Here is a 13,501-nt window from a genome sequence, read left to right on the forward strand (position 1 = left end):
AGGATAGTGATGTGGTCTGGGCTATAAGGTCTTTGTTCCAAATTTGGTGCAGTGCATCAAAATGCCTTTGCCTTCTTGTAGGGTAGCATACAAAAATCACACACACAGACTCTTTAACTCTTTGGCCTACATCTTATTATTACATTCCTATCTAATTTATTTTGAAAACAATAGATTTCTTTAGCACGAACATACATTTACTGCAACCCGGACTGTGAGATGAGAGTTGGCAAATGTGTGTCTTCCCTGTTACCAACAAAATGTGTAACCTATAATAGCCTATTTGAAAAGTAAATTCTCAGGTAATTTCATTGTTTCAGATTAAAGATTACATGATAGTAAGTGCACTGCAAGTAGTCTACCTGCTCCACTTACAGTCACATTGCATCATGAAATAGACTGAGGCACAAACCATAATACTGCACCTCATATGCACCTGCCCATGGTAACCTGAATTTTTGGTCACAAGGTTTCCATGGTAACAGAGCAATAGTCTTGACAGGCAATGAGGTGGATTGTATAAGCAGTCTACACCATCACACTACCACATCACACTACTATGCGATACACAACACACACATACAGAGAGTGATGCCATTTCAGGAATGAAATTGGAGTTGTGTTATGAGGAAAAGGGGGACAGGGGACTGATATTCAAGCAGCAGTCAGTACATTCCAGGAGTTTCACATTTCTAATGGGAAATTGTAAGTGCTGGCTGACATTTTGAAAACCTACAACCTACATACAACCACGATGATAGCCCTTGAAATAATAATAAAAGTTTTGTAAAAGACAAAGTAAAGTGAAAAAGAAGTAGCCTATTACATGTACATTTACACAAGGTATGGTATTTCATAATTGTCTATACAGAGCCTTTTGTAATAGAAAGCATTAAATCAGCATTCAGTTAAGAATACTCTAACGCTTCAAGCTTCAGAAATGAAATAAACAATAACTGAAGCCATGTTTTCTGTTGAAATTGTTTCAACTGTATTTCCCAGGTGTCAGAAAATAATCTTCGCCATTTTTGCACATTGTGCACTAAAGTCAGCAGTTATGGATTTTTAAGAAAAATATATACTTTTCTCAACATTTATGCATGCTGTATATATTTTTTATAATAGCCATGTTTTCATCTTATTGTGATGGGTGGTATGAATTATTTAGGTAATTGAAATTTGGTGAATTTAGATTATAATCAAACAATTGATAAATATGATTAAGTAGTAAGACATTTACTGACCTCAGCTAACACAGTTCAGATGATATCAACAAGTTCTCTGTGGTGACAAGTATAACTGCTCTCTCTTTAGGTCTTCTTCAAAAGGTCAGAACAGGATTGTAACTCTCCAATGTGCATCAGGAAACATTAACTATTTGTTTCATACTAACAATGCTCAATATTATTCAGTATTTAGAGTCAGGGGGTATCAAAGTACTATAAACTTCCATAATAGGCCTTCTTCACAGCAAATAGTTTGACCTGTCAAAGTCCAGTTGCAACAAATCACATTTCTTCTTCATTTCATTTAGTTGTCCTAGTAAGCCCTATAAGTATGCCCAGAACCAGAGCATTTGAACCTGGAAGTGGCACATCCTAATTTAATGCCTGCCATAATTGTTGTCAATTACACCTGTGTAAAATGATACATGTCAGCTATGAAAATGACTTGTGCTCCATTGGGGATTTAACTTGTGCTGTTGGCTACTCCATTTCCCTGAACAAAATAGCTGGAGAGGAAAACACTCCCTTAACATAGGCACATTAACTTTGGCACAAGCCATATTGCTGGGATTATAAGAAACTGCCCATTCAATGGAAAATTCATTCCAGTACACACACCTATCACAATTACCTAACATCCACGGCCCAACAGCACACATTAGAGAAACCACCTGTGTCAAAGAACAAGCCGATTGGTTAATCATGTCTCTAATGTTCGTTGTCATCACACATTTGTACTCATTGTATTTTAGTAAATAATGTATCATGTAGACACCAAATATACAGCACAGACCCTATTATGTCTGTTTATATAGTATACATTATTTTACATTTTTCACACTGCATTCTCTTAGCCCAGGGTCAAGCTAAGCTGGGATTTATGATTCACACTGCACATTTACCAGCCTTTGGTCAAGGGTTAGTTGGACATTTAACTAATGTTAAAATTCTAGAATGATGTAGCTGCTTGCTGCAATGTACATTCTGTTAGCCCTGTTTCACACTGGCAACTTTTAGACCCAGGCTTCTTTGATCAAGTTTTTTTCATCTATTTCATCTAGATCTGATATCTATTAGGCTGTATGTGTACAGTGTTCAGTAAACTCTATTTCCACAAAAAACAAAGTATAATGGTCTGTTAACCTTGTTTCATGTTTCTTAATAAAATCATAAATGGGGGGCATCATTGTAAAGAAAAAAAGAGACACAAATGAGCATAAAGGATGAAAAAAATGAAAGAGTGATGAAACTTTAAATGTATAATACAAGCCAGTATTTGTGAAAATAGAGGTAAATCTGGACAATAAAAGACATGAAAATATCAAATGAACTTAATCTACTGTAGCTAAATGAAGTAGGAGAAAGAACATGTATTCGCTACTCTGTAACTGCAATAGTTTTTGATAAATCACTGTTAAATATCTTAAGATACATGACTCAATGGTGGACATGTTAAATGTTGATACCACTAAATTTACGACACGTGACAATGTGAGACTTATATTTTAATAGCTCTATCTTGTTTAGTAGAAGCAATCTGTATTGAGGACAAATGTGCCATTTAAAGTACACAAATACACACAGTATATTGATCAAGAATGCATATAAATCACAGCGGCTCAGTCCGTTCTTTTGCCCTAAAAGCTTCAGGAAAACATGGTATTCCTTGTTTGAAAGACCTTTGTCTGCCTCTCGTACATGGTGACATAGGATCTAAGGAGGTCCTCAATTGTGTCGGCCTGAAAAGGTAGGAAATGGAAGTATTTGTCAGAAAGTTTTTCCTTTCAAAATCACTACTCATGAACAAATTAAAACATAGAATAATGTGTCCTGGCTTGTTCCGTTAGAAAAATGTGGACATTATGAAATTTAATTTAAAAAAAGCAGCAGCTCACCTGAGGGGTTTCACAGACAAAGATGTTGCCCCTCACCAGGGTGCCGATGGTCATCTCGAAGTAGCCATCTACGCTGCGGTAGTCTGTGATGCGACTGAAAGGGTGCATGACCAGCAGCTCCTAAGAGGATTACAGTATGATTCAGATACATTAAGATGTGATGGGTTGTCACCAACATAGACAAACCCAACTAGGTTAGCACAAAAATATCCCAAACTGCTAAATATAGTGAAATAAAATGCTACCACACAAAATGACAAGATGGAACATATGTTTAAACTATTAAGGAAGAGGATACATATCAAAAACATCAGTTGAGACTTACCTTTGTAGTAGGGTCTGATAAGCTGACACCTTGCTTGCTGATGATGATCAAAACTGTATTTGGGTAGCTAGGTTCACACGTTTGCTGCAAAGTCAAATGCAAATGAAATCATAATGTGACAAAACAGTTTCATCAATATGTAGTCCGCCAACTTTAGTCACTAAAACCTGGCGACTCACTTTAACTTCAAAAAAGGCACAGCCGAAAGTTGGCCAGCCCGAAATGCCTTTCAAGAAGGCAACTTTGGCCTCCTGCAAAGTGCTGCCACTCTGCTTGTTGTAGGCAGAGATGATGTGCTGCAAGTAGAACAAAAAGCAAAGAGAGAACAACTCAGTGGATATCCCTCAGCCTGGACACATTCATATACTTAAAGTTAGCTCTATCCTGGTAAGATCCTATTTGTTGTACATGAGGAATTAAAATGTCATAACTTTCTGCCCTGTCTCTGTACATTCCTTCCTTTACCTTCTTCCATTCTTCAGGGGACATGATTTTTAACTGGTCAGCAGGAACCAATTCCTTCAGCATTCTGGGGATCATGACAAACTGTGATCTGTCTGAATCTACTTTGGCTCGGAAGAGCAGCCCACCCAGGTTAATCATCTCCTCCTTGGTGCAATTGTGGTATCCACGCAGGTACCTAGGTAGCTCCTACATGGAGGTTAAAAAAAAGAGGTAATGTGTCGTGACAATTCTGCATGTGGAGAAAGAGTAAAAGCCAGCAGAATGAAGAGTGTGTTTCAATTGAATACCTGTGGGAAATGGAAAGTGATGTCTGCAACTAGGTCTTTCCCCGGGCTCACATTGAACCAGAGCTTCCTCTTAAAGATCACCAGGTAGGGCACATTGGCCTGGTTGCCTGGGAAACAAAGCCCAATTATAAATATGGAGAATTCCTAACTATCAAACGTGAAGTCGTCAGTATGAGGCATTACCTTCCTTCGCTCTTTTTCCTTTCTTAGGAACCTCTGAAGTCTGCCTTAAACTGTCAAAAAAATACTTCTGCTCCTCCAAGCTTGTGACCTATAATTAACAACAGAATAACATCAGTATGTTGAACAGGGTAATAGTACAACCTTGGTTATTCCAGTCAGAATGTGTAAACAAAGATTTACGACCTCATTGTCTCAATTTTTTTAAATGATGTAAAAAAAAAAGAGTTTTTACACAGTCACATTATCCATATAAACCAAACCACACACATGTCCCCCTAAGCTATATAAGAATCAATATATCTAATTAAATCTTCATCTTTTCTGTCCCATTACAATGTAATAAATGGCTATGGAATATTACCAAACCCCACCTTGTTTGCGGTTTTTAGGTACAGGCCATATCCGTCAGCTGAGCTCAGTTTGAGCTTAGAGGCAATACTGCAGCACAGGTCTTTGATTGTGGTTGTCGATTTCACCTCCAATATCTGCACAAACAGCCACATCAGTTAGTATAGAAACTTTCACTGATATCTAAATTTAACATATCTGATATCTTTTGTTTTCTCATGAAGCATGGATACCAATATTACCGAAATAACCAAGAACTGACAGAAATAAACGTAAGTTCCAACTTCCTTTCACTAATGAACAGTTCATATCAATGTCCCGATCAACTGATGAAGTGCGTGCTACTGGACAGCTCATCTCAGTGTTTGGAGTGTTGTGTCTTACATCACTTGTGTCATTTGGGAAGTGGACTTTATGGAAGATCTGGGTGCTGTTCTGTTGGATGGCGTCCACTTCTGCCAAATGGGAGGGAAGCGTCCTGGGCTTCTTACTGCGGGTACAAAGCACTCAGATAAATGTATTGAACACACACACACAAAACATGCATAGACAGTATATTTTAAATTAACCATGCCACAATAACATATCTCAGTAATATTTTACTGATCCTGATTTGCTTATGTGGACTGATGATTTATATTACTTGTGAACTTATGAACTCATAAACTGACAGGAGTACATAAAGGATGTAGACAACACATTTCCATCTGCACACTCCCTTTTCAGTAAATCTCTTTGACCCAACCACTTTCTTGTTTATTTCTATGGAAGAAAACATTTTCCATAATGATTCATGTCATAGCAGTATAGGTGAAAAATTGCTCTAATTACTCTGCTTTGCAAGAATATATTAAAATGATATAAATTCAACAATGACTAAAATATATATTTTATGAAAAATTACTGTCAGTTTATAAGCATCATTGTTACCTAATTACAACACCCTTTGCACAGGACGTTGTTCTCATCTTGTTACATGTGATCTATTATTTTTCATTTCTGTTTCAAACTCCAGTCTGACCTGCGCATTGCATGCAGCCTTTGCAGGCAATCAGAAGCCAGCTGTTCTCTGCGCCGCGACTGCAGGAAGCTCAGAGTGTGTCTCATTAAATCCGGACTGGGCGGGAACAAGCCTGTACACAGCCACATGAGCTGCCACCCACGCTCCACACTCAACCTGATAGTTAGGGAGAGCAACAGCAAGAAAAGGGGAAAGAAATCATAGAGGATTGGATGTTTGCTCTTGATTACGTGTGAATGCTTTAACATACAGAAGTAAACACAGAAGGAGCACCTGTTGTTGTTGTTGGTCATCTGTCTCATAATTTGGCAGTAGATCTCGTCCTGCAGAGCCTCATGCTGGGTAGCTGGACCAAAGATCTGGTCAGTCAGCTCTAAAGGACTGCGAGCATGTTTGATGGGGTAGTCGCCCATGTACTTCAGGATAGGTAGCAGCCACGGTTAAGGATTTACATGGAAACAAATTAAACTAGACTAGGGTATATATCACATACAATAAAATATGATTATTTAAATATTTTATTATTATCTGATTTTTTTTAATTTAAAACCCAATTTTTTTCACATCATCTACATGTAGTGGAACTGGCCAAACGCCCTACAGAAAGCAACAGAATACAATTTTTAAAATCCCTTGAACCAGGTTTAAAATCTTGAGTTTTTAACACATTAAAGTATTTCAACACTCTCTAATGTTTCAGCTGTTCCTGAAACAGGGATGTGAGTGGAACGGCGTCCAAACCTTCCCATATCTGCAACAGGGCAGCAATAGTTTCAAGGATATCAGTGAAAGCGTTGCAGGACAGGTTGCTGAGGTCAGAGTTGCGGACCAGGTTCCTCATCAGCGGCTGTTTGAGAGGTTCTCTTGAACAAGCCCACAGCTTCTCCCTGCTGACCCCTTTGGACGCACCATGTCGACCAACAGGACCTGGAGTCCTGAGACAGGGAGGAAAGTGCGAGTACATCACTAAAACAATCCTGTTTGCTTCATCAGCTTTTTGGGTCTTTGCAATACTGAAAAAAGCCTAGCGTTCATTCAAACATGTAAACAAGTTGTTAAGATGTTTGACTTTTTTGTTACAAATATTTGAAAAATACCAATTTATAAAGGGATTCATATGATATCAATACCTGAAGTTCTCAAGTGCAAATTCTTTTAAAGAGACAGGCGCCACTGTTTCGTTTCGTTGTGGGATGTTTTGTACTACTGAAAGCTTCCTTTGACCTGGGCTGATCAGTTCCTGATGGATCAGAAGCAATTCATTAGTTACACCACAAGGAGGCACTCATATAAATTGTCATACTCTTGGAAGCCTTTCTGCATACACACACCTTTAAGCTCACCTATACAAAATGTTCATGTCTGTACATGCCCAGTGCATGTAGACTTGACTTAAGTAAATTACTGCTTATGCACACTGTGTCTATTGTTGTACATTTGCCTCTTTAGTTTTTTACGCATTGTAATGTTATATAAATACTAACAAAAATTGTATTTATGGAGTCAAAGGTTTCTACAGAGGGGATTTTGGATATATCATTTTATTACTCTGTAAATCAATACAAATACTGTCAACAACAAACAAAACAAATAAATCTATTTTAAATGTTAAAGGTTTAACATGTAAATATCTGGCCATGGATGACCATAAGAATATAGATCAGAATAAAAACTGGAAAGTTTGGTGTATGTACAGCAAGTGAGGCAAAGTGTAGTAAAAGAAGCAGCTACATGTGTATTTTGGTCTTTTTCTTACCACTAGTCTGAAAGAAGACGTGTTATGGAAACAAAAAAGCCACAAATCTCAAATTTGACCACTGCATGAATACACAGTGTTTTGGCTGCCGTGTCTGGCCTTAAGATTCTTTAAATTGACTTCTACTCAAATGTCTTTTTTGTATAGAGTGTATGTTTAATCATGCTGAAACCTATTGATGCTGCATTAAAAAATGACTTAAAAATATGACATGTAAAGGTCACTTTACCAGCAAATCGCTAGTGGGCTTCTCTAGAGTTGGCAGAAACTGCACTATATTCCTGTGGACCACACCGGTGGCACTGGTCTGACTGTTGGTTGCTTTGATCAAGTTCTTATCAGAAGAACTTTCTTCATCTTTCTCTATCAACAGCAGGTCCCCTCGTTTACAAACCAAGAATGTGGGGTCATCTGTAGAAGAGAGGCATACGTCATTTGTGCATGTATGGGATTAAATAGTCTTTATAATTGTGTTTGAGCGCTACTATTATACTGTCCACATTGGAGACCCTTACCTGGTTCACTGGCATCATGCTGAGCCAGTGCATACACTGAGCGCTGTCTCAGCCCTTCCAGGTTTTTCTCTATAACTGCAGCCATGTCCACAGCTTCCTCAGACATCAGCACAAACTCTCCTTTGACTGTGGCCAAGCTTACTGACTGAGCACTGAAATGGCTATCACTAGACATGTCACAAAAATCTGTTTTATTTGTTTGATACTTTTTGAAACTCAGTTAAAATGTTTTGCAAGGGAGAAAAATAAAACAAATGATCATATTGGAAGAAATAAAAAATGTTGTCCTTACCTGATCATGCGCATGTCCTTAACCTCTAGGTAGGAAAGCTCAAGGAGTCTCTTGTCTCTTCCATCCATAAAGACGATGCCATTCCAGTTTACAGCCACAACAAACCTGCTTTTAGGCAAAGGAGGTCCTGTGGGCAGATTTGTTAAAGCAAATGTTCCAGAAGCAGGATTGTAAGTCTTTGTCAAATTGCAACTGGTAATTAAAGTCCAGTGGAGATGCTCAGCAATATAGAGGAAAATTATGAATGAGTAATATACAAGGGTATAGAAAAGTGTGTGACATTATTCATATTTCACAGAGTAATTACATTAAATGGTGACTGTCATCTGCAACAAGACCAGTTACAATCGGAACATGTTATTTCCCGAACAATATATCCAAAGGCACTAATAATGATATCTTGATCTCCCTGGGTGTTGTAATATTGCATGATTAATAATGTGTGTAATATTAGTTGTATGCTGACTAACCTGACATCATTGTAGCTTCATAAAACTTAGAGAAGTGCAGAGGCCACATGTGTTGGGCGCTGTTGACCAGTTCTCCTTTTACGCTGTCTGTTTTCTGCTTTCCATTGACATAGGGCCCCTGTAGGATCAAGACGTAAAATTTATCCTGAGGTGACTCATCTTTATTGTGCCCATGTGATAAGGAAATAAAACTCAAAATAAATAAAACTGGGGGGAAAAAATCATATAGAACACTGCACATGGCATACACTCATTTGTTTCAGGCTCCACTACAGAATCTTCTTTTTTCCTTTTGTTTGACTGCATGCACTTTACCTTTAAGTGTGCTTCACTGATGAGTTGAATCCACGTTGTCATAGATTTGTTCTCAATAAGTGTGGTGGCAATGCACTCCTCAACCACGGTTTGGACATTGTCTTTGTTGTATGCAGAGCCAAACTGGATGTAATAGTGCTTTGCTGCCAACTGGACGTAATCATCCTCCTGAGAAATCAATACATTTTTATTGGATAAAGTTTACACAAGTGGTTATTTTAGTTGTTGTTGCTTGTTTTGTATTGCACATTAATGTCATTTAACATGCTGCAGCAATAGGAAAGGTGTATCATCAATACATATATAATATATACATATATATCAATCTTTACTATAAGAAAGTTGTAATAGATCTCAACTCTGGTCTCTTTAAGATTCTAAATATCATTGGTATTTATTGTTGATGTATGTTAACGTTGGCAATATGGTGAATGTAACACTTTATAAAACTGTACTGTTTTTCTGTTTTTTTACCATTTTCTGCAGTGGAAATGTTCCGCAAACACACAACTCACATATTATCACCATGTTAGCAAATGTTAGCACGTTGCTTATGTACACATCTAGCATATAGGTCTAGTATTCCCTTTCCATCTAGCTCTGTTTTGGTCTCCACCAACTCCTGAGGGAAGTATTTGGTTCTTTAGCTGCTAAATGCTCTACTATGTTCACCAACTAGTTGCTTACTCTGTCTGCCGTTTGGTGCCGTTACTGCCGAAAACAGCACTGTCAGAGTGAACCAAAACAGTGAAGTTGTGAGATGTAAATCCAAATTAATGAGCTGAAAGACGCTAAAACAAATATTAAACACAGCAACTTTATGTTTCAAAATGCAAAACTCACTACACATGAGCTGCTCTTCAAATTAGAAGACAGTTTTGATGGCTTTAACCAATCTAGTCAACAAGAGCCAAGACCATATCTAGAGGGATGCTAACCTCAATATCGTTATTTGCTTCTAGTGTGACATCACATCAAGGGGTAATTGTAATTAGCCTGTTAAAGTACTTCAACATCACCATATAAAAAAGGTTGGAGTGTGGGGGACTAAAGAGAACATTTTTTTCTTTTTTCAATATTAAATTAACATCTATGACACAAAAAATCCACCTGCAACAGACAAACATTGTCACATTTGTCTCTTAGCTTCACATCAGGAATAAATTAATAATGCATATGTAAAATTAAACAAAATCCTCTTACTCCCGAGCCTCACCTTGTCACTGATGTACTCTCCAGACTTGATTCCCTTGATGACCTGTCTGTAGATTAGATCCGTGCTGATTGGGTCAACTGAGCAGTCGTGCCAGGGTGTGAACAATTCCTTGCGGATGGAGAGCTGCCAGGGGGCATCCTTATCCTCTTTGCCCTGCCTCCTCATCTCCTGCTCGCACTGGGACACTGCGTCCAACACGTGCTTCCCACAGCTGCCCAGAGACCACATCTGGAGACAAAAGACCAACAAAGTTCGAGGCAGTATGGTTCCTGTACAATCTTTGTACTGGAATTCAGCACTGATTAAACATTCAGAAACTTGATTGACAGTATATGGTGGGTAATACAATAGATAAGATAAGACAAGAGACAAGGAAGTAAAGCAAACCTTTTCATAGAGACTGATGTACAGGGAGAATCCATATATGTCTCGAAGATCAATCTTGTCAGCAACAGCTTGACAGACTTCAGCAGAGGTGGAGGCCGAGTCCAGATGTACACTGATATCGCGGCCGTCCAGTAGAGTCACAGACACATTTATGGGCTCCTTAGATTTGGCAGCCTGTCAGTAGTTAGATGAGACGGATTGAAATTCAAAAGGATTATCCTATAATTTGGAAATTTCATAGGCGATTGATGCAAGGCATGCTGCTCTTTTGTTTCCGACATTAAACCTTGCCAAGAAAAAAAAGGTCATCACAACTACTCAACAAAAATGGGATTCAGTGTTTCTACCTGTTGCTCGAGCCAACAGGGCAACTCTTTTCTTTCTCCGTTGGCTATTGTGCGACACAGGCGCTCAGCACAGTATTCTCCGTAACCACTTCGTTCCCTGCGGATAAAATTCTCCAAGTACTGTGGAACAGAGTAGAATAGAACACGGTGAATGAAAATTATAGCAAAGTAAACTATCTGAGCAGAACCAGGACATTTGACTGTTGCATTAACCATACATAAATTTCAGGTTGCAGAGGTAAAGCTGTTTTTGTACTTTTTCGGTGCACAGAGTATCACTTTGTCTTTATTCACTTTACTTAAGAAACTGTTTACACCTCTGCATATATATCGTAATTGTTTGCAATACTGACAACCTAAATTCACTATATCATTATATTTCTTTATTTTTGTCTAAGATTTAGATGTGGCTTAACTCCACACTGCCCAAGGCCTAAGATTTTAATTTCCAACCCCTACTTCTGTTATTGTGGTGCACATGAGCAACAACAAACCTTGAACCATTATTGCAATATTCAAGTTTAGCTTTTATAACGTTTTTATGTCAGGATAGTAATGATTTAACTCTTTATCTGCATTTTACGATGTTTATCTAGTGTTTTTGATCTTATCTTACTACTTTGATTGTATCAACACAGTGCATATATATACAGTATATACATGCATTCTTATTTAAAGTGACACAATGCAATAAACTGTAAAAGGTAAAAAGAAAAAAGTGAGAAATATACGTTCTTGTATTGCAAAAAATTATTGTCAACTTAAAATGAAATATTACAAGCTGCTGCATTACTGATTGACTTGCCGCAGACTGACCTTCATGAAAAAGTCTGTTGGGGGAAAGATCCCGAGACAGATGGAGAGAAGGATCCAGCCTTGCATACGGCTCCTCCTTTTCTTGTTGTTCACCAGCTGCTTACAGATCTGGCAGTAAATCTCATCCCTGCACAGGCAACGAAACATGAAAAAAACAATGATAAACAAGGCAGATGAGAACTGAACAATTGTTGTAACAAGGTTCAAGGGAACCTCTAGGAGTTCACAAGGTGGTTAAAATGTCAGTAAAGAAAAGAAACTGTAACAACATAATTCAGATGTTATGAGGCTGCACACTGTATCCACATTGCATATTATATCTATTGTATCTATATTTGTTTCTAATGTGAACAGTTATATCATCTTTACCTTATGTCTCGTCTTGATAGAGCGTATCCGATGATAATGTGTAGTTTTTCCACTGATGTGAGTGGCCGATCCAGTGTCGGACCCTCTCCAACCAAAATGTCCTCATCCTCTGTAATGTTCTCTGGCTGGTAATGATGACAACAAAAAGAACAATTTAGCACCAAACGTACATAATGAGCCAACACAAAAATAATGATTGAGAGATGAATACTAAAGCAAGATTAGTGCTGACCTCCTCAAGAATTACAGAAGCTTTTCTGTTTCCACCTCCGAGCTTTTTCTTGTGCTTCCTCAGAATTTTCTATTCAAAAAAGCCATAATAATTAGAGGTTAGACGATAAGATGTTTGACATTGAAGTTGATTAGTGTATACAGCAGCAGAAACATGTTACCTGATCCAGTCCCACCAGGCTGCTCAGTCTCCTGCCCTGCCTTTGAGGCAGATTACGCAAAATGGTGCTTGACGCTTGAGATATCGCGTCCATAGATTTTGGTTCCGGCATGTCCTCCATGAAACGCAGTATAATCCACCATACAGTCAGACATGCCTAGAGGACAAATTAGAGGATACATTGGGACTGAGCTTTGGCAAAAGATGAATAAATATGGCAGTAAGAGAGCTGGCTCGCTTTCCTCTTTGACCACTCACCAGTATGTCGCCCTCGTCATCGTGGGGCAAAAGAGGCTGCCTGATTCTCTGGTTGAAGTGTGTGTGGCTGTGGTTGCTCTGGAAGTTAAGGATGCTGAACTTGTAGAATGAAAACTCATCACTGCCGTCATCAAACTCGTCGTCTTCGTCCTCTTCCAGCGATGGGGTGGGGGTTGTTGAGATTGAGGCTGGAGCGATGATTTCCAGCTCTGAGAACTCAACAGAGGTTTCCTTCACTGGCTCTGGCACGTTCCTCCTCTGCTTAACAGTCACAATGCAAGCAGTCAGTAATCGATTAATTAATTAAACAATTGTGATAAAATGCATAACATGTATTAATGTCACATTACCAGATTACACAACTGAAATATCTGCTAACCTGAAAATTATCGGATTCAGGTAATTTCAGTTCTACCATTTCCACAGGAGGCGTGAGATCATGCATGCTCTCCTCTGAATCGTGTTCAACGATTCGCTCAGGCTCCTCATAAGCTGGCTCTGAACGGACGATAAACTTCAGACGCTGCTCAAGCTCCAGAACAATCTGCTCTTGTTTCTCTTTCTCCAGGAGTAAAAGGGAGGCCTGTGTGTGTGTGTGTGTGTGTGTGTGTGTGGGGGG

General features: G+C 38.6%; 1 protein-coding gene across 2 annotated transcripts in view; it reads right to left on the reverse strand.

Annotated features, from left to right (window-relative positions):
- Nucleotides 1–2,314: 2,314 nt before the first annotated feature.
- Nucleotides 2,315–13,501, reverse strand: part of LOC117954730 (unconventional myosin-VIIb-like) — a 20,811-nt gene continuing 9,624 nt past the window's right edge. The window contains exons 24-50 of one of the 2 annotated variants that reach the window (XM_034888691.1): nt 13,262–13,465; nt 12,883–13,140; nt 12,626–12,781; nt 12,466–12,534; nt 12,234–12,358; nt 11,865–11,991; nt 11,049–11,168; nt 10,702–10,875; nt 10,315–10,542; nt 9,099–9,266; nt 8,784–8,901; nt 8,314–8,440; nt 8,022–8,188; nt 7,736–7,917; nt 6,881–6,990; nt 6,534–6,685; nt 6,024–6,177; nt 5,751–5,906; nt 5,114–5,219; nt 4,753–4,866; nt 4,382–4,469; nt 4,199–4,305; nt 3,912–4,097; nt 3,626–3,742; nt 3,447–3,530; nt 3,122–3,241; nt 2,315–2,965 (exon numbers count right to left, since the gene is read on the reverse strand). In XM_034888691.1, coding sequence (XP_034744582.1) covers nt 2,873–2,965; nt 3,122–3,241; nt 3,447–3,530; nt 3,626–3,742; nt 3,912–4,097; nt 4,199–4,305; nt 4,382–4,469; nt 4,753–4,866; nt 5,114–5,219; nt 5,751–5,906; nt 6,024–6,177; nt 6,534–6,685; nt 6,881–6,990; nt 7,736–7,917; nt 8,022–8,188; nt 8,314–8,440; nt 8,784–8,901; nt 9,099–9,266; nt 10,315–10,542; nt 10,702–10,875; nt 11,049–11,168; nt 11,865–11,991; nt 12,234–12,358; nt 12,466–12,534; nt 12,626–12,781; nt 12,883–13,140; nt 13,262–13,465 — 3,810 coding nt within the window. In that variant the 3' untranslated portion in view covers nt 2,315–2,872. Of the gene's footprint in view, nt 2,966–3,121; nt 3,242–3,446; nt 3,531–3,625; nt 3,743–3,911; nt 4,098–4,198; nt 4,306–4,381; nt 4,470–4,752; nt 4,867–5,113; nt 5,220–5,750; nt 5,907–6,023; nt 6,178–6,533; nt 6,686–6,880; nt 6,991–7,735; nt 7,918–8,021; nt 8,189–8,313; nt 8,441–8,783; nt 8,902–9,098; nt 9,267–10,314; nt 10,543–10,701; nt 10,876–11,048; nt 11,169–11,864; nt 11,992–12,233; nt 12,359–12,465; nt 12,535–12,625; nt 12,782–12,882; nt 13,144–13,261; nt 13,466–13,501 lie in introns of both variants that reach the window. The other variant, XM_034888690.1, reaches the window with a different exon arrangement.

The sequence above is a fragment of the Etheostoma cragini genome, chromosome 12 (genome assembly GCF_013103735.1).
Source record: "Etheostoma cragini isolate CJK2018 chromosome 12, CSU_Ecrag_1.0, whole genome shotgun sequence".
Taxonomy (NCBI): Eukaryota; Metazoa; Chordata; class Actinopteri; order Perciformes; family Percidae; genus Etheostoma; species Etheostoma cragini.